Consider the following 21166-nt stretch of genomic DNA (forward strand, 5'->3'; position numbering starts at 1 on the left):
TGAAAACCAATAATATTATTAAAACAAAAATAATGTACTTATGGGAGAGTGACTTTAGCATTTTGTTCTTTGCTCCAGGCGGGTATGAACTCTGAGGGAGGGCGAGCAAAAGATGCCCTTCGTTTAGTTCGCTGCGTCAAACTTCTGGAACTCTCTACCTGTACCTGCACCACGATTGGCTCACTGTCACCTCTCTCCACCGCATTTACAGGTAGATGGTAATTTGGTCAGTGAGGCTCACATGAATTGAAAGCGGATGACTGAGCGGTTTGACGTCTTGGGTGTGAAGGCATTTCCGGGAAATAAAAGCGTCTGTTCCTTACTGTTGGCGCCACTGAGTATGGAGAGGGAGTTTGGAGGGCAGGGTTGCCCACGACTGGCAGAGGGGCTGCAGGCGGACAGCTTCCCGGAGAACCCGGCATCTCACTTCACCAACATCCATCCCCAGGATTTGCAGCGTTGGAGACATATCGGCTCCGGAGGTTTTGGAGAAGTTTATGAAGCGCGGCACCGGGCCTGGGGGATTTCGGTCGCGATAAAGTTCCTGAGGATGAACCCAAAGTACGGAGCGAGCAGCCACCAAATTGTCGCACTTGTGTTATTAGGGCGTGGGCGGAGTATTACTGGGAAATAGCTGGTTGTAATCGGAGATTTACAGGAAATCCAAATAGTGTGTTAAAATACTGTGTGATGTGAAGTGACTGGGCTGTAATTTTAACTGAAATATCTTCAGAAGCTGTAAACTCAGTGCTAAAAGGCAGCTTGAACGTTCACTGATCCCACAGATGTGTAATCGCTTAGCTGGCTGTGTCAGAGGTAGGTTGGGGGCGGGGTACGTGTTTAGCCCTGCTAGATGTGAATTTCCTCTGTTTTACTCCATCACTGCAAGAACTGAAGCAAGCTGCAGATGTCCCACTTTTGTGCTGCTGGGTGTGTTGTTGGATTTCTAATTATGGAATTGGAGAAGAACTGCTTCCTCGTTTTGTTTAACACTAATGAAGAGCTTTACTGCATTTTCATCTATTGGCAATAGGGTATTTACTGTAGCTGTCCAACAAAATGGCACTATTTATTAGATCTGACCTTGGCTGTGCCAATCTCCATGAGATTTAGCACGAAAAATTGCAATTTGATAAAATGCACCCTTTTCACAACACTTGATCTAAGTGAACAGGGCAGGTGGGGGAGGCAGTGGTGCCATGGGACTGTCACTGGACTATAGACCCAGGGTAATCCTCTGGGGACCGGGTTTCAAATCCCACCATGGTGGTACTGTGGTTAGCACTGCTGCCTCACAGTGCCAGGGAACCGGGTTCGATTCCGCCCTTGCTTGACTGCCTGTGTGGTGTATGCACTTTCTCCCTGTGTCTGCGTGGGTTTCCTCCGGGTGCTCTGGTTTCCTCCCACAGTCCAAAGATGTGCAGGTTAGGTAGATTGGCCATGCTAAATTTTCCCGTTGGTGTCAAAAGGTTAATTGGGGTTATGGGGATAGGGCAGGGGATTGGGCAGAGGTGGAATGTTCTTTTGGAGGTATAGTGCAGACTCAATGGGCCGAATGGCCTCCTTCTGCACTGTAGGAATTCTACAAAAATGGCAAATAGTGAAATTTGAATTAAAATAAGTCTAATGAGAAGTGTCCTTATTTACTTGTACTGCCTACAAGTGATTCCAGCGATGCAGTTGACTTTTAAATGCCCTCTGAAATGACTATAGCACAATGAAGGATGGAAACTAGGAACATGTTCATTGGAATATTGCATTCCATGTCAAATCGGGTAGAGAAAACAAAAAGTGAAGGAAAGCAAGTTTGGGATCTCCTTCAGGTAGTCCCTCGAACGTGGACATCTCCCTCAAGCCTGTGGCAAAAACATATAGGTGGAGTCCTATTGCACTGCAGCTTCCACATGCTGTCCAGGAGACTCTCACATCTGTTATAGTGGAAAGAGTTTGCAGATTTGTTTGGTCAAACCACAAATATTTGTGGGCAGCACGGTAGCATTGTGGATAGCACAATTGTTTCACAGCTCCAGGGTCCCAGGTTCGATTCCGGCTTGGTACACTGTGCGGAGTCTGCACATCCTCCCCGTGTGTGCGTGGGTTTCCTCCGGGTGCTCCGGTTTCCTCCAACAGTCCAAAGATGTGCAGGTGAGGTGGATTGGCCATGATAAATTGCCCTTAGTGTCGGGTGGGGTTACTGGGTTATGGGGATAGGGTGGCAATGTTGACCTTGGATAGGGTGCTCTTTCCAAGAGCTGGTGCAGACTCGCTGGGCCGAGTGGCCTCCTTCTGCACTGTAAATTCTATGATAATCTATGATATTCTGTGGTAATCAGTCCGGGAAGTGCAACTTGAACTCAGAGACACTACCCAATACAAGACCTCCATAATCTTGGCTTGAGAGACAGAGATAAAAAGCAAATCAGTAAATATGTTTTTTTACAATCTCCAACAACAATTAAAAGCTAAAGGATTGATACTTCTCATTTGCAATAATAAATTTTCAGTCCCAGAGAGATTGCTTGACAGTAATTAGGACATCTTGCCATTAAAATGGTAATCAGTTTGAAACGGATCAACCCTAACTATCTGTGTAGAGTTTGGTCCAGAGCTGCCATTCAAGTACGTGAACATCAGACTGTTCAGGCTATTAGCTAACCGCATTGTGGGTCTGGAGTGCAGACCAGGTAAGGATGGCAGACTTCCTTCCCTAAAAGGCATTCGTGAACCGGATGGCATTTTACAACAGTTGACAAAGGTTTCATTCGACCTTTTAATTTTTGAAAAATATTGAACTTAAATTCCATCATCTGCCAAGGTGGGGTTCAAACCCAGGTCTCCAGAGCATTACCAGCGACAAAACCACAACATCACAGCCTCTCTTAGCCCTTAAAAGTTGGCATGAAGTGCTTTGGAGCATTCTGAGAATGTTAGAAGTACCAAATGAACACGATAAATTGTTGGTGTCCCACCAGTTTTTAAGTTGTGATGTTTTAATGCAGTTTTGCATTGCATTGTTTCTATATGTAATTTCCACAGAACTGAACTCTTGATACTAGCCATCGGTGCACTGTGGTAGGATTGTAAGACTGAGCAGGGTGGGAACTGAGACGGGAGCGACACGGTGGCACAGTGTTTAGCACTGCTGCCCACAGTTCCAGAGACCCGGGTTCAATTCCAGTCTTGGGTGAGTGTTTGGAGTTTCTGTGTTCTCCCCCGTGTCTGCATGGGTTTCCTCTGGGTGCTTTGGTTCCTCCCTCAGTCCAAAGATGTGCAGGTTAGGTGGATTAGCCATGCTAAATTGCCCCTTAGTGTGCAAAGTTGTGTAAGTTAGGTGGGGATGTAGGGTTATGGCGATAGGGCGGTGGGGGAGGCCTAGGTAGTGTGCTCTTTCAGAGGTGCAGACTTGATGGGCCAAATGGCCTCCTTCTGCACTGTAGGAATTTTATGATTGTATGAGAGATTTTGTTCATATAAACTGTGATGGTGATAAAGTGTATCACTGTGATATCTGTGATTTGCATACAATTACAGAGATGAACATGGGTTATTTGAAGAAGGAACGAAGATGCACAAAGCACAATTTGAGCACATTCTTCGGTTATATGGAGTCACTAAACGTTGCTTTGAGAATGGAATCTCATCGCTTGGCATGGTAACTGAATTCATGGAGAAAGGATCATTGGATAAACTCCTTGAGTGCGGGCTAGTCCCCTGGCCTCTCCGTTTGCGTTTTGCATATGAGATCGCTTTAGGAATGAACTACCTACATAACCTCAAGCCAGCCCTCTTTCACCATGACCTGAAACCTGCCAATATTCTCCTGAACAAGGACTATCGCATTAAGGTAAATTGAGTATAAGGTCAAGCTTGATGCACTGTTCTTAAAAAGCCAATAATATTACCATTGCTGACCTGTGCTCTTATGGTCTCAGCAGTCCTGCCTTGGGAAGATTAGTTTGAGAAATGTTTGAGAAATGGTGGCTTCTCTCCAGAGCCAATACCTGCAAAATAAAGAAAGAAAATCTTTTTCTTTAGGCAGCATGGTAGCATTGTGGATAGCACAATTGCTTCACAGCTCCAGGGTCCCAGGTTTGATTCCGGCTTGGGTCACTGTCTGTGCGGAGTCTGCACATCCTCCCGGTTTATGCGTGGGATTCCTCCGGGTGCTCCAGTTTCCTCCCACAGTCCAAAGATGTGCAGGTTAGGTGGATTGGCCATGATAAATTGCCCTTAGTGTCCAAAATTGCCCTTAGTGTTGGGTGGGGTTACTGGGTTATGGGGATAGGGTGAAGGTGTTGACCTTGGGTAGGGTGCTCGTTCCAAGAGCCGGTGCAGACTCGATGGGCCGAATGGCTTCCTTCTGCACTGTAAATTCTATGAAAAGAAAAACAGCGAATGGTAGAAATTAAAAATAAAATCAGAATTCTGCACAGTAAGTCAGGCAGCATCTACCAGGTGAAAAGTTAAGTTAATGTTTTGGATAAATAAACTGCCTGACATTCTGGAAAAATTAGGCGGCACAGTGGTTAGCACTGCTGTTCCACAGTACCAGGGTCCCGGGTTCAATTTCGGCCTCGGGTGACTGTGGAATTTGTATGTTCTCCCTGTGTCTGCGTGGGACTCCTCCCACAGTTCAAAGCTGTGCAGGTTAGGTGTGGTGGTGGGGATAGGGCAGGGATGTGGGTCTGGCTGGGGTGCTCTTTGAAAGGTCAGTGCAGACTCGATGGGCTGAATGGCCCATTTCTGCACTGTAAGTGATTCTATGATTCTTTTGTGATCTGAACCCAGGGTTTGGGGGCAGGATCTACAGGATGCTGTTGGAAAGGAGGGTGAGACTTGCACAATAATTAATTGTATGTTCACTGGGCGAGTATGCATTCCCCAATCGTTGAGGATAGGACGACCAGAAACAGAGTCACAAATAGCAAGTTAAAAGCAGCTCACATTCGTTTTCACATGAAGCTCTCTCATCCTGATTGCCATGGAATCGTCTCATTATATTTGTGAAACAGTTTCCACAATGTCAGATGACTTGGCAAATTCAGCACTCCTTCCTGAGTGAAAAGGAACCTTCTTGCTCCATGTCATCTTAAACTCATAGCTGATCTTTCTTTCTGCCTAGATCTGTGACTTTGGCCTGGCAAAATGGCGGCTATCCACCAGTCAGAATAGCAATAATGGGAAAATTGAGGGCACACTTTATTACATGCCACCCGAATGCTTCAAAGACATCAATACCAGAAAATCTGTGAAGTATGATGTGTACAGGTAAGTAAGAAAAGTTCCTCAATTACACTAAGGACAGAATTTTGCCTTGTGTTTCTGAAATCTTTTTTCAACAATTCATCAGACAAAGAATCCCCAAGTATTATTTAAGTAACTCAAAAATACAAAATGTGGCATCAACTATTTGAGATCTATTACGAAGATGCTTACCTGTAAATATACATGTTAATTTTTGCGTGTTTTTTTTTCTCTCTCTAATAATTTGTTATTTGTTCAATATAAAATATGAAAACTCAATAAAATACATTTATAAAAAAAAACAACTATTTGAGATCTCTTGGCGCTACCTGGCTGCCCTTCCAATTATTCCCACCCCCTTGCGATACTGTCTCTTGATGGAGCTGTTTTGTTGCCAGATTGCAAGGCTGTGTTGGCAGCACAGCTGACGCTGAGCCAGCCCTGTCTATTGGATAGATCTTCACTTTGCTGTGGCCTTGTGGTCCAGTGGCTTAACACAGTGATCGACTCATTTGAATATTTAGTTCAACAGTGCCCGAATGGCAAATTAAAAACAAATTACTGTATGTCTGCACATGGACATTTTCTAACTTGCATTATTAGATAAGAATACAGGAAACAGAGCAAAAGTGGACAATATGGGCTTCTTCATTCAATACAACCATGGTGAACTTGGGCTTCAACTTCCCATATTCCTTGAGAAATCAAAAAATCAGTCCATCTCCCCCTGAAACGTATTCAACAATGAAGCATCCACAACCCTCTGGATACAGAAATCTGACTGAAAATCTTTTTTAAAAAAAGAAAATTTTTTATTAAGGTTTTCACGGTAGCATGGTGGTTAGCATAAATGCTTCACAGCTCCAGGGTCCCAGGTTCGATTCCCGGCTGGGTCACTGTCTGTGCGGAGTCTGCACGTCCTCCCCGTGTGTGCGTGGGTTTCCTCCGGGTGCTCCGGATTCCTCCCACAGTCCAAAGATGTGCGGGTTAGGTGGATTGGCCATGCTAAATTGCCCGTAGTGTCCTAAAAGTAAGGTTACGGGTATAGCGTGGGTTTGAGTAGGGTGGCTCAGCACAACATTGAGGGCCTAAGGGCCTGTTCTGTGCTGTACTGTTCTATATCTATAAACAACAAAACAATATTAACAGAATAACCATGGTATAAACCCAAGAACAACATCTACCCCTCCTACAAAAGCAACTACTACATCGAAAACAAAAAAACCCCACAAAAAAAAGCAAACAACAGAAAGGAAAGAGATAACACCCGCCACATCCAACAAACCCATGTTATACTTCATCCCCCCCCCCCCCCGGCTGCTGCTGCTGCAGGCCTATTTCCCTACCGTTCCGCCAGGAAGTCCAGGAAAGGCTGCCACCGCCTAAAGAACCCCTGTACTGATCCCCTCGGAAAATTTCACCTTCTCCAATTTGATGAACCCTGCCATATCATTGATCCAGGCCTCCACGCTTGGGGGCCTCGCATCCTTCCGTTGAAGCAAGATCCTCCGCCGGGCTATTAGGGACGCGAAGGCCAGGACACCGGCCTCTTTCGCCTCCTGCACTCCCGGCTCCACTGCAACCCCAAATATTGCGAGTCCCCAGCCTGGCCTGACCCTGGATCCCACCACCCTCGACACCGTCCTTACTACCCCCTTCCAAAACTCCCCCAGAGCCGGGCATGCCTAAAACATATGGGCGTGGTTCGCTGGGCTCCCCGAGCACCTAGCACACCTGTCTTCGCCCCCGAAAAACCTACTCATTCTCGTCCCAGTTATGTGGGCCCTATGCAGCACCTTGAACTGTATGAGGCTAAGCCTCGCACAGGAAGAGGAGGAATTCACCCTTTCCAGAGCATCCGCCCACGTCCCCTCAATCTCCTCACCCAACTCCTCTACCCATTTACCCTTCAGCTCCTCCACCGAGGCCTCGTCTACCTCCTGCATTACGTGGTGTATGTCCGAAATCCTCCCTCCTCCAACCCACATCCCCGAGAGCACCCTGTCCCGTACCCCACGTGGGGGCAGCAAGGGGAACCCCTCCACCTACCGCCTGGCAAACGCCCTAACCTGCATATACCTAAACATGTTCCCGGGGGGAGCCCAAACTGCCCCTCTAACTCACCCAGGCTCGCAAACCTCCCATCCACAAACAGGTCCCTCAACCTCCCAATACCTACCCTATGCCAGCCCGGAAATCTGCCATCAATGCTCCCTGGAACAAACCGGTGGTTCCCCCGTATCGGGGACTCCATCGAGCCCCCACCTCCACCCTGTGGCGTCTCCATTGCCCACAAATTCTGGGGGTAGCCGCCACCACCGGGCTCGTGGTATACCTCGTTAGAGGGAGCGGCAACGGCGCCGTTACCAGCGCCGTTACCAGCGCCGTTACCAGCGCCTCCAGGCTCGTGTCCACACAGGACGCCATCTCCATCCTCTTCCATGCTGCCCCTTCCCTGTCCATTACCCACGCACCATCGCTGCATTGGCAGCCCAATAGTACCCACAGAGGTTGCCCCCCCCCCCCCCCCCCCATCCCTGCCCCGTTCCAAGAACACCCTTCTCACCTTCGGAGTCCCATGTGCCAACACAAATCCTGTAATACTCCTGTTAACTCTCCTAAAAAAGGCCTTCGGGATAAGGATTGGAAGACACTGGAACAGGAACAAAAATCTCGGGAGCACCGTCATCTTGACGGACTGCATCCTACCCGCCAGTGACAGCGGTAACATATCCCACCTTTTGAACTCCTCCTCCATTTGCTCCACCAACCTTGTGAGGTTGAGCTTGTGCAGAGACCCCCAGCTCCCAGCCACCTGGACACCTAGGTACCTGAAGCTCCTCCCTGCCTGCTTCAGTGGGAGCCTACCAATCCCCTCCTCCTGATCCCCCGGGTGCACCACGAACAACTCGCTCTTATCCAGGTTGAGCTTATACCCAGAAAAGCCCCCAAATTCGCTGAGAATCCTCATCACCTCCGGCATCCCCCCCACCGGGTCCGCCACATACAGCAACAGGTCGTCCGCATAAAGCGATACTCGATGCTCCTCCCTACCCCGCACCAGGCCCCTCCAGTTCCCTGACTCCCTCAACGCCATGGCCAGGGGCTCAATTGCCAGCGCAAAGAGCAAGGGGGACAGGGGACACCCCTGTCTCGTTTCCCCGGGACAGCCAAAAGTACTCCGACCTCCTCCTATTTGTGGCTACACTCGCCATCGGGGCTTCAAAGCAACCTCACCCAATGGACAAACCCCTCCCCAAACCTTTCCAACACCTCCCACAGATACCCCCACTAAACCCTATCAAAGGCCTTCTCCGCATCTAATGCCACCGCTATCTCCGCCTCCCCTTCCACAGCCGGCATCATAATGACATTAAGGAACCTTCGTTTGTTGGTATTCAACTGCCTTCCCTTTACAAACCCCGTCTGGTCCTCGTGAATGACCCCCGGCGCACAATCCTCTATTCTTGTGGCTAAGATCTTTGCCAGCAGCTTGGCGTCTATATTTTAGCAGCGAGATTGGCCTATATGACGCACACTGCAGAGGGTCCTTGTCCCTCTTAAGGATCAAGGAAATCAGCACCCGTGACATAGTTGGGGGCAAAGCCCCCCCCTCCCTTGCCTCGTTAAAGCTCCGGACCAACAGGGGGCCCAACAGGTCCGCATACATTTTATAAAATTCGGCCGGAAACCCATCCGGCCCCGGCGCTTTCCCCGACTGCATGCTCCCTATCCCTTTAACCAGCTCCTCCAGCTCAATCGGCGCCCCCAGTCCCTCCACCTGCCCCTCCTCCACCTTCGGAAATCGCAGCTTGGCCAAGAAGTGCCCCATTTCCCCCCCCCCCCCCCCCCCCCCCCCCCCAACCGGGGGTTCAGACCAGTACAGTTCCCCATAAAAGTCCCTAAAGACCCCATTAACGTCTACCGTCCTCCGCACCACCGTCCCATCTCTATCCTTCACTCCCCCAATCTCCCTGGCCGCGTCTCGCTTTTGGAGCTGGTGTGCCAGCATCCTGGTCGCCTTCTCCCCATATTCATACACCGCCCCCTGTGCTTTCCTCCACTGAGCTTCCGCCTTTCTGGTGGTCAGTAGATTGAACCTGGCCTGAAGGCTACGCCGCTCCCTCAGCAATCCCTCCTCCGGAGCCTCCGCATATCTCCTATCCACCCTCACCATCTCTCCTACCAATCTCTCCCTCTCCCTCTGCTCCCCCCTCTCCCTATGGGTTCGGATGGAAATCAACTCCCCTCTAATCACCGCCTTCAATGCCTCCCAGACCGTCCCCACTCGGATCTCCCCGTTATCGTTGGCCCCAAGGTACATCTTGATACACCCCCGAACCCTCCCGACCACCTCCTCGTCTGCCAGCAGCCCCACCTCCAAGTGCCAGAGCGGGCGCTGGTCCCTCTCCTCCCCCAGCCCCAGACTGAAAATCTTTCTTGTCCTAAATGATTGCCCACTTCGCCTGAGATTGCGACCTTGTGTTCCAGATTCCCAGCCAGCGTCGATTCTGTCAAGCCGTTCCAGAACCTTGAATGTTTCAATGAGACTTCTGTTATAACCTGCCTGCTTACCACTGGCTGGGGACTAATAACAATCCCACAATCCTATGGGAGTATGAGCTTCCCCAATGAGGGGGGCGGAGAAATCATTAGCAGACTCCCTGCATAAATAGAGCTGGCCAGGCTTGTGCTGGATTCTTCGTGGCCCTCACAAAACTGGCGACGAGGGTTAAAGTGAACAGCTGTCTACACTGCTGAAGCCACCTCCCTGGACTTTTGTTGGATACAGGTTGGAAGTTGTTTTCTATTGCACCATGCCTCTGGATGGACGTTTGGATGTTTTTGATGCTGCGCTGGAAAGCTGGAACCAGTACGCACAACGGATGCGTTACTATTTCCGGGCAAACAACATCACCGAAAACGAGCGCCAGGTGGTCATATTGCTCACCGCCTGCGGCCCGCATACGTTTGGGGTGATTAGGAGCCTTACGTACCCAGCTGCGCCGGACAGCAAAGCGTTTGATGAACTTGTGAACTTAGTGGGGCAACATTTTAACCCAACCCCATCCACGATAGTCCAACATTACCGGTTTAGTGCTGCTGAGAGGACCCCAGGAGAATCCCTTGCCAACCTTCTATCCAGGCTACGCCGGATTGCGGAGTACTGTGACTATGGTGAGACCTTGTTAGAAATGTTACGCGACTGTTTGGTTTGCGGTATTAACAATGCGGCTACCCAGAGAAAGTTGTTAGCCGAGCCAACATTAACTTTTCAACAGGCCATTCAAATAGTATTGTCCCGAGAGAGCGCAGAACGAGGAGTGCAGGAGCTGCAGGGAATGGAGGTGAATGCCTTGGGGCGCAACCCCTTCCGCCCGAAAGCGTCCCCCAGCACCCCTGCGGTACCTTGGGCGAGGCGACGTCCCGATCGACGCCAGTGGCCGTCAGACATTCCTCCCCAAAGGGAGCCTTCTCCAGAACCAATAGATGAGGAGCCATGTCTGTGTTAGACTTGTAGGCGCCGAGCCCGTCGCGGACGCCGGTCCTGGGGGCGCCAGAGGTGCTGTTGTTCCGACCGAAACTGTGGCCAGCCCAGGGGCCGTACCTTCCATTTGGCTGAACCTACGGCGACTACTCCCGAGGACGTGGAGACGGAGGACGACTGCCTGCAGCTGCATTGTGTGTAACTCCCCGTGTGGCCCCCATTAAGGTGACAGTACGGGGTCAATGGTCACCCGCTTGAGATGGAGTTGGGCACTGGCGCAGCAGTCTCCGTGATCGCCCAGAGGACATTTGACCGCATCAAGCAGGGTATACAGACACTTACATTAACCGACACACAGGCCAGGTTGGCCACCTATACGGGGGAACCATTGGACATTGCAGGAACTACGATGACCCCTGTTGTTCATGGACACCAGGAGCGGCGTTTCCCACTAATCATGGTGCACGGCCATGGGCCCAGCCTGTTGGGCCGGGACTGGTTGCGCCATTTGCGGTTGCGGTGGCAGCACATCCGCCAAACAGTTTCTGGAGGGTTGACTGAGGTGCTAAGACGATACCCAGATTTATTCCAGCCCGATTTGGGGAAAATAAAAGGGGCCGTAGCCCGTATCCAAGTCTAACCAGGAGCCACTCCGCGCTATTTCCGGGCGTGCCCGGTGCCTTACGCCTTGCTCGAGAAGGTAGAAGGGGAGCTCACTCGTTTGGAGACTTTGGGTATTATCAGGCCCGTCCGTTTCGCTGACTGGGCAGCACCAATTGTACCTGTAATGAAGCCAGATGCCACAATTCACTTGTGCGGCGACTATAAACTTACAGTGAATACGGCTTCCCGACTCAACCGATACCCAATGCCTCGCATACGGGATCTCTACGCAAAGCTTGCAGGCGGACTCTCATTCATAAAATTAGATATGAGTCACGTCTATCTGCAGTTGGAGCTGGACCCTGCCTCCTGGCCATATGTAACGATTAATATACAACGGGGCCTGTATGAATATACACGTTTGCCCTTTGGAGTATCCTCTGCCTGCGCTATTTTGCAAAGCATTATGGAGGGTATTTTGAGAGGTTTACAGCGTGTTGATGTCTACTTGGATCACAGGGACGTCGGAGCAGGAACATTTGGAAAATTTGGAGGCTGTCCTTAGACGCTTTTCGGAGGCTGGAGTCCGTTTAAATCGCACAAAGTGCGTTTTTCAGGTGAAGGAAGTAGTCTACCTGGGTTATCGGGTGGACCGCGAAGCGTTGCACCTCCTGGCAGAGAAGGTGCGCGCGATTCAACAGGCCCCCGCCCAGATTGACACTTCACATCTTCGTTTGTTTCTTGGCCTCGTAAACTATTACGGGAAGTTCCTCCCCAATCTGGCAACTATGCTGGCCCCATTGCACCTTCTGCTGAAGAAGAATCGCACCTGGGTTTGGGGTCAGCCGCAAGAAACCGCTTTCCAGCAGGTAAAACAACAATTGTCGTTGTCTGGGTTACTAACCCACGATGATCCTGGAAAGCCTTTGCTCGTCACATGTGCTGCATCCCCATATGGTATTGGGGCCGTCCTGTCCCACAAGATGGAGAACGGGGCCGAGCGGCCGATAGCTTTCGCCTCCCGCACATTGACTGAAGCGGAAAAAAAAAGTACGCGCAGATCGAGAAGGAGGGCCTGGCAGTGGTCTTTGTGGTGAAACGTTTCCACCAGTACGTATATGGCCGCCACTTCACTATCGTGACTGATCATAAGCCTCTGCTGGGACTTTTCAGAAAGGATAAGCCAATACCGCTGGGACTTTTCAGAGAGGATAAGCCAATACCGCCCATTGCTTCCGCATGGATCCAGCGCTGGGCTTTTGTTGCTCGCTGCATACGAGTATCCTCTGGAGCACAAACCAGGAACCCAGATAGGGAATGCCGACGCACTGAGCCGATTGCCTTTATCGACTGGCCCCATGTCGACTCCCACTCCCATGTCCATTTTATGGACACCTTGCCTGTCACGGCATCACAGATCCGTGAGTGAATCCAGACGGAGCCAGTCCTGTCAAAGGTTCGGCACATAGTCCTTTATGGTGGGCAGCATAGGCAGCTCCCAGGCGAGTTGCGGGCATTTTCCTTCAAGCTGTCCGAATTCAGCGTGGAAGACGGCATCCTTTTGTGGGGGATGCATGTGATTGTCCTGGAAAAAGGACAGAAGCTGATACTGAGAGACTTGCACAATGTGACCAAAATGAAAATGTTGGCCCGGAGTTATGTCTGGTGGCCAGGCCTCGACACCGACATTGAGAAGGTGGCCCAAAACTGCTCCATTTGCCAGGAGCATCAGTAGCTTCCGTCGGCCGCACCCCTACATCACTGGGAATGGCCAGTGCGGCCTTGGGCGCGCTTGCATGCCCTTTTCAAGGATCCGTGTTCCTTCTATTAATCGACGCCCAGTCTAAATGGCTAGAGGTGCATAAGATGGTAGGCACAACGTCCTGCGCAACAATCGAGAAGATGCGTTTGTCTTTCAGTACACGTGGCCTCCCTGAGGTGCTAGTCACGGACAACGGCACTTCGTTCACAAGTGAGGAGTTTGCGAGGTTCATGAAGATGAACGGCATACGCCATATCCGCATCGCCCCTTACCACCCGGCTTCAAATGGGTTGGTGGAGCGCACAGTGCAGACATTCAAACGAGGCCTAAAGAAGCAGTCTTCCGGGTCGATGGACACTAGACTGGCTCATTTTTTTGTTTTCGTATAGGACCACCCCCCATGCAGTGATAGGGGTAGCTCCCGCAGAACTCCTAATGGGCCAGAGACTTCGCACCCGCCTTGGCATGGTTTTCCCGGACATTGGCTTAAAAGTACGCCGCACACAAGAACGGCAGGGACATGGTTTTTCTCGGCATCGGCCAATTCGGCAGTTTGCGCCCGGTGACCCAGTGTTCGTTTGGAATTTTGCTGGTGGTGCCCAGTGGGTCCCTGGCGTAATCTTTCGCCAAACGGGCCCTATCTCTTACCAGGTGCAAGCCCAGGGTCATCTCCAGCGCAAACATGTAGACCACGTTCGGTCCAGAAGACTATCCCTTCCAAAGATTCCCCATCCCCGAAGCTCATTTCTACAGCCACGGAGACCAGACACAATGGAAGTATTCCTCACAATCTTCCTCTGGTGCCTCACTCAAAGCCTGCGCAGGTCATGACAGAACCACGTGGAGATAGAGACGCCGCGATGACGGAGGCAGCAGACTCTGACTCTGAGATGGAGACACAAGACACCGTTACGCCGTTCATCACGGAAGCGCCAGTCTCCGTCTCGTTACACGCCGCCCGATCCAGCGCCTCGTGCAAATGGTGTCCGGCCTGTGGCAAAATGAGTCCGACGCCCTCCCTTGCCAGGGTTTTCGGTGGATTCTTTGGACTTTGGGGGGGAGGGATGTTATAAACTGCCTGCTTATCACTGACTGGGGACTAATGACAATCCCACAATCATAAGAACTAGGAGTAGGCCATCTGGCCCCTCGAGCCAGCTCCGCCATTCAATGAGATCATGGCTGATCTTTTGTGGACTCAACTCCACTTTCCGGCCCGAACACCATAACCCTTAATCCCTTTTTTCTTCAAAAAACGATCTACCTTTACCTTAAAAACATTAAATTAAGGAGCCTCAACTGCTTCACAGGGCAAGGAATTCCATAGATTCACAACCCTTTGGGTGAAGAAGTTTCTCCTAAACTCAGTCCTAAATCTACTTCCCCTTATTTTGAGGCTATGCCCCCTAGTTCTGCTTTCACCCGCCAGTGGAAACAACATGCCCGCATCTATCCTATTTATTCCCTTCATAATTTAAAATGTTTCGATAAGATCCCCCCTCATCCTTCTAAATTCCAACGAGTACAGTCCCAGTCTACTCAACCTCTCCTCGTAATCCAACCCCTTCAGCTCTGGGATTAATCTCCTGAATCTCCTCTGCACACCCTCCAGTGCCAGTACGTCCTTTCTCAAGTAAGGAGACCAAAACTGAACACAATACTCCAGGTGTGGCCTCACTAACACCTTATACAATTGCAGCATTACCTCCCTAGTCTTAAACTCCATCCCTCTAGCAATGAAGGACAAAATTCCATTTGCCTTCTTAATCACCTGTTGCACCTGTAAACCAACTTTCTGTGACTCGTGCACTAGCACACCCAGGTCTCTCTGCACAGCAGCATGCTTTAATATTTTATTGTTTAAATAATAATCCTGTTTGCTGTTATTCCTACCAAAATGGATAACTTCACATTTGTCAACATTGTATTCCATTTGCCAGACCCTAGCCCATTCACTTAACCTATCCAAATCTCTCTGCAGACTTCCAGTATCCTCTGCACTTTTCGCTTTACCACTCATCTTAGTGTCATCTGCAAACTTGGACACATTGCCCTTGGTCCCCAACTCCAAATCATCTATGTAAATTGTGAACAATTGTGGGCCCTGAGGGACACCACTAGCTACTGATCACCAACCAGAGAAGCACCCATTAATCCCCACTCTTTGCTTTCTATTAATTAACCAATCCTCTATCCATGCTACTACTTTACCCTTAATGCCATGCATCTTTATCTTATGCAGTCCTATGGGAGTATGAGCTTCCCCAAGGTGTGTGCGTGTGTGTGCGCATCCTCACTTCGCCCACAGTCCAGCAATGTCATGGGCCATTACACACAGGAAAGATTCTTACACATGAGAGATCTCTGTCCAAGAATGGAAGCCTGTTATTTCCCACTGGAGATATTTTGACAATTGTGAATTTTTCACCTCACCCATGTCTGCCTCAGGACAATTGTATTGAATTCAAATTCGAGCCAGGACCCCCAGAGCATGCTTTAGGTTAGCGGATTACTCTATTTTGGTGCAAATCAAATAACCAAGTAAACTAGATCAAACAAACTGAGGGACAAATGAAAAGGCAGCCCCTTAAAAGGATACTGCCTTAAACAAATCACAAATGAAACGTTAAACATCAAAGCAAAACGTGGTTAAGAGGGTTAATGAGATACCCCAGACCCTGTGGTGCAATGGGCACAGAAGGTCTCGATGGTGCCAGTGGACATCTCCAGGGACACCACCCCGTCAAATGTTGGACTTTGATGCCACAGAATACCTGTTTTAAGTTGGCTATTCAGCACAGGTGTCTCCAATTGGAGGACGATTTGGGCAGCATTGTACAAGTATATTAAACCAGTTCTGGTATCTGGGCGCGTCTGTGACTTTACTTTGCTGTCTTGGAATTAACATGCCGTAATTTATAGGCTAGCTACAGACTCTTTCTTCCTCAATTTACAATTATTGGAATTAACATCACACTCCCTGCAGCCACCATGTCCCACCCACTCGCACGCATACACACGCACACACACACCTTCCTTTGCCACCTTCCTCAGGAATTAACCTTTGTTGAACCTCAGGATACACAGTCATTACATCTGAGAGCAACAGACCAGGCTACAAGCATGATTTGTGGTGTAATCCTTTGGTACTTAAAAATAGCACATCCTAGGGCAGCACGGTGGCGCAGTGGGTTAGCACTGCGGCCTCACGGCGCTGAGGTCTCAGGTTCGATCCTGGCTCTGGGTCACTGTCCGTGTGGAGTTTGCACATTCTCCCCGTGTTTGCGTGGGTTTCGCCCCCATAACCCAAAGATGTGCAGGGTAGGTGGATTGGCCACGCTAAATTGCCCCTTAGTAGGAAAAAATGAATTGGGTACTCTATATTTTTATTTAAAAAAAGAAAAAAAGAGCACATCTTCCAATTTACTGAAAGGATTACCAAGGGTGGCCTACACATCTTTTGAAAAGCTGTTAAATCATTGAATAACAGGTCCACTGGTCACTGAAAGGGGCAAAACAGGTGGAGAAGGTAGTCAAGAAGGCATACGGCATGCTTGCCTTCATTGGCCGGGGCATTGAATATAAAAATTGGCAAGTCATGTTGCAGCTGTATAGAACCTTAGTTAGACCACACTTGGAGTATAGTGTTCAATTCTGGTCGCCACACTACCAGAAGGATGTGGAGGCTTTAGAGAGGATGCAGAAGAGATTTGCCAGGATGTTGCCTGGTATGGAGGGCATTAGCTATGAGGAGAGGTTGAATAAACTCTGTTTGTTCTCACTGGAAAGATGGAGGTTGAGGGGCGACCTGATCCAGGTCTACAAAATTATGAGGGGCATAGACAGACAGGGTCGACAGTCAGATACTTTTCCCCAGGGTAGAGGGGTCAATTACTAGGGGGCATAGGTTTAAGGTGCGAATGGCAAGGTTTAGAGGAGATGTACGAGGCAAGTTTTTTTTACACAGAGGGTAGTGGATGCCTGGAACTCGCTGCCGGAGGAGGTGGTGGAAGCAGGGACGATAGTGACATTTAAGGGGCATCTTGATAAATACATAAATAGGATGGGAATAGAGGGATGCGGACCCCGGAAGTGTGGAAGATTTTAGTTTGGACGGGCAGCATGGTCGGCACAGGCTTGGAGGGCCGAAAGGCCTGTTCCTGTGCTGCACTTTTCTTTGTTCTTCTTTGTTCTTTCAATATGAACAGACACTTGTGAATTGTAAGCACCCAACACTGCCTACTGTGTACTGTCAGCTCAATGAGCCAGGAGCTCTGGGAGTAGTTTTCGGTGGAATTGTTTATGGTGCTGACGTGTTTGGGAATCTGACTTTCACTTTCTGAGCGGCAGTTTTGTTTTGTGGCTAACTGTGCAAAGGTTCATTTGACTCGAGATTACTTTCTGCCTTTTGGTTATAAGCAGCATCAGTGATACTGTTCAGATACTTATGGTTGGAAATGTTGAGCAGCAGATTTGAAACAGAAAGTCACTGTAAGCAGACAATAATACATGATAGTTTGAGTAACAGTTTGGTTTATGGTAGGAAATTATCTTGGTGACTATCCTATTATATTATTGAAAACCCTTCTTGGGATAATTTAAGAAATGGTGGGAAAAGCAAGTGATGAGGCCAGCCAGCCTGAAAAAGATGACGCGCCCCCCCCCACCCCCTGGCTCTCTGAACCCAGTCCTGCGTGTTTCTTCCCTGCTCGCCACAAGCACATTGTGGGGGGTAGGCGAGTGCCTGAGTCCCTGGGGGATTTCTCTCACATTTTCTCCACTTACAATATGGAAGGTAACATTCTTCACTCTTTCCCAACCTGATCATTTCCCCCCTCCAGGACTTAATTTGGTTTATGCCCCCGCCAAGGGGGATCATCACATTGTCAATCAGATTGATTGCCTCGCCTTTAACCTGGTTTCATGCGTTTAACACTGTGATGTTACTTGTTCCTGAAACAAATGACAATAAATAACTTTGTGATCTTTTTCTATTCATAATCTTGTAGCTATGGAATTGTCATCTGGCAGATAGTAACCTGTCAAAAGCCTTATAAACGTAAGTCCAACGGGTAATGTGTTTCAATGGCTTCGGGCATGTGGGGAAGTTATTATTTCTGATATATTGCAGAGAGAATTTGTCAGTCTTGATATAGGTGTTGGCTGTAAATGATCAGGCACATTGACCAGTTTATTATTGTTTTACCCAGGTGCCTTTATTTGCAAAATTAACAAAGGATAAACAGAGTTCACAATTCAACCCAAGTTTATGTTCAAAGACAGTAAAACAGTTATCCCTCCCAAAATTAAATCAACTAAAATATGCCCAAGATTCTTAATACTACCCGTGCCATTGAACATGATCGAGCTGCGGGTACAATCCTCTGAGTCTCTGTCATTTCAGGGTCCTTGGTGGGTCTAGCACGTTGCTTCCATCTTTCCTCTGGTCGAGTCTTCTCTGCTGCCTCTGTGTCGATTCTTCGCTGGGAGTGTCCCTGAGTGTGCGATTCTTAGCCTCCTCTTTGTGCCCTTCCAGAGGTTTTTCTGTCTCTCAGCCATGAGATCTCAGGATGGGGATTGCAGCACCCAGTGCGGTTGCTAGTTGCAACTCTGCAGGACACCAGTAACGCACCCCCCCCCCCCCCCCCCCCCCCCCCCCCCCCCCCCAGGGATCCATCTGCATTGTCCGCTCATAACCTTATCCTATATAAAGTAACAGCGGGAAATCTAGGTGCCATAAAGTCTAGCTCCATCTGGGCAATCCACAATAATTGATCCATTTGAATGGGGCTGATTAGCTCCCGATCTCCTGTTTACAGGACAGGCCCAGACTTGCCCAGCTGCTTGTCTCTTGTCATTATATTCGAACTCGGCTGTTTGAATTCCCATCAGGCTTGTCTGTGGTTCTGACTGTGGTTTTCATCTGAAAAGTCAAATTCTTAATTTAAAGTGTCCAACTGTATATCAGGCCTTTGCCATTTTACCACAGTCCCTCCTCTTGATCCAGTGAGCGTCAGCAAACCGGTTCACATAACTCTAACCAAGTTCCCAGACAGGCAAGTATCAGAATTTCAGGTAAACAATCCTCATCCCTAACCCAGCATATATACATTCCATAGACATTTTGTAAGCTCACTACAAAGGTAGGCTGCTTATGTACAAATAAAATGGTTGCAAATACAGATAAATACAAAGAAAAATAAATACACAAAATGAAGAAAACCTTGTTGAGAGCCCGAAATATACCCCTTGGCTGGGGTGCCATATCATGGTTTCCACATCCAGGCGCCACATTAATTCCCTTGTCAATGATGACCAGGATGTATTTGTAATCCCCTCCCCCCCCCGTGCCAGGATGTAGGGGACCAATGTAATCAATCTGTAAATATATCCCGCAGCCTTCTGTGTGTCGGGTGTGTCTCAGTTCTCCCTTGTGGGTATACATGTCGGGAGGCACAGGCTATGCAGTTATCGACGTGACGTCACACATCTTTATCTACACCAGCACAATCCCTTAATTTGCTCACCGATGGCTCCTGCCCCTTGGTTGCCCTGGACATTGTGGTCTTGGGAAATAATTTTGTTGGGTCCCTGGTCGGTACCACATATCGGCCATCCTCAAGGACAAGCCCGTCCTTTATGGTAATTGTATCTCGCCACTTGTCAAAGGAGGCGGGGAGTGCCCCTTCCTGAATCTGTTTCTGGTCCTGGTCTGAGCTTGTTTAAAGTCTTCAACCTTAGGCTGGCTTACATTCACGGCATCGATCCGTTCGGGAAAAGTTTTCCGTCTGCCGAGACAAATCCCCTAGCTCCCCACAGTGCCAGGAAGTCAGTTAAACAATGGCAGACATGCATGCTGTCTGAGTGTTTGTCTGCCGGTGTGAGGAACTCATCAGGGTGGCTGAACATGTCAGCTACAGCCACTCGCTCTGCAGCCTGGCCGCTCATCTGCGTGGGAAGCCTTCAGGCTATCTCCCTCAGGGACTTGCTTTGCTGGTCTTCCACATACATTCTGCACCCTGTGTTTCTGTTCCTGTCCAGGATTCATCTACAAATATTTCCATGGCCTGTTTGTCTGCTTCTCTGGGCCCTCTCCTTTTTTGTTTTGTCATAAATGCTGTGATCTGGCACTCACGTGGTTCCCCTCCATAGCTCAAGTTTTCTGCTAGGAAGGTGGGTGGGGGTTTGGGTACTCATTAGGTCCTGGACCATGAGGGTCCTCTGCTATATAGTTTTGATTAACGGTCCCGTCTTTAATCCAGCCATCCAACAATAACTGTTATGAGGGTGTGCTCAGTGAGAATGGTTAATGGGTTTAGGCCAAAGATGTAGCTAAAACATTGTACTGCCCATAAAATTGCTAAAAGCTGCTTCTCGTAAACTGAAAAACCCTGTTCAACTGGGGTTAGGAGCCATGAGACAGAGGCCACCGGCCCGAGTTTCCTGTGGTGCTCCTGCAGAAGTATGGCTGGCCGTGTCCTGTCCATGGCGGCTACTTCTATTGCAAAGGGGACGTCTGGATTAGGTACTTGCAGAGCTAGGGCCTGCTTTAACTCCTAGCCAGCCTGTGTGTGGTGCTCAGTCTATTTCCATGGACATCAGGTGGTCTGAAAGGGGATCTTTGGTGGCAAAACCGCCCATGTGGTTTCAGCAGACACCACCAAGCCCAGAAAGGAGCACGACGTGCTCACGTCTTTTGGCAGGGGAATGCGTGCTATCGACTCAATTCGCTTCCTTTCTATTTTGTGCTTCCCCTCGGTCACTACCGTTCCAAGTATGAAATCTGTGATCTCATAATCTGGGCTTTCTTGGGGATGATTTCTAGGCCTAGTGTAGTGAGGAGGTTCAGCAATTCCTTTAACAGTTTAAGAGTTTAACAGTTCCCCTTCTGTTTCCGTCTGGAGGAGGAGATTGATTACATATTGCACCAAACATCGGGTTTTGAAAGCCCTTCCGGAGCCTTTGGGAGTCTCTGGTGGAATATGGAGGGTTAGTTATGGAAGCCCTGTGGTAGGCATGTCCAAGTATATTGCTGCCCCTGAAAGGTGAAGGCAAACTTAACTGGTATT

General features: G+C 49.2%; 1 protein-coding gene across 1 annotated transcript in view; it reads left to right on the forward strand.

The window, feature by feature from the left end:
* The first annotated feature begins 313 nt into the window (after window positions 1-313).
* Window positions 314-21166, forward strand: part of LOC119971419 (receptor-interacting serine/threonine-protein kinase 2-like) — a 44924-nt gene continuing 24071 nt past the window's right edge. Inside the window, exons 1-4 of the mRNA XM_038806910.1 lie at window positions 314-561; window positions 3532-3844; window positions 5123-5268; window positions 18107-18156. Coding sequence (XP_038662838.1) covers window positions 341-561; window positions 3532-3844; window positions 5123-5268; window positions 18107-18156 — 730 coding nt within the window. The 5' untranslated portion in view covers window positions 314-340. The remainder of the gene's footprint in view (window positions 562-3531; window positions 3845-5122; window positions 5269-18106; window positions 18157-21166) is intronic.

Source organism: Scyliorhinus canicula, chromosome 9 (genome assembly GCF_902713615.1).
Source record: "Scyliorhinus canicula chromosome 9, sScyCan1.1, whole genome shotgun sequence".
Taxonomy (NCBI): Eukaryota; Metazoa; Chordata; class Chondrichthyes; order Carcharhiniformes; family Scyliorhinidae; genus Scyliorhinus; species Scyliorhinus canicula.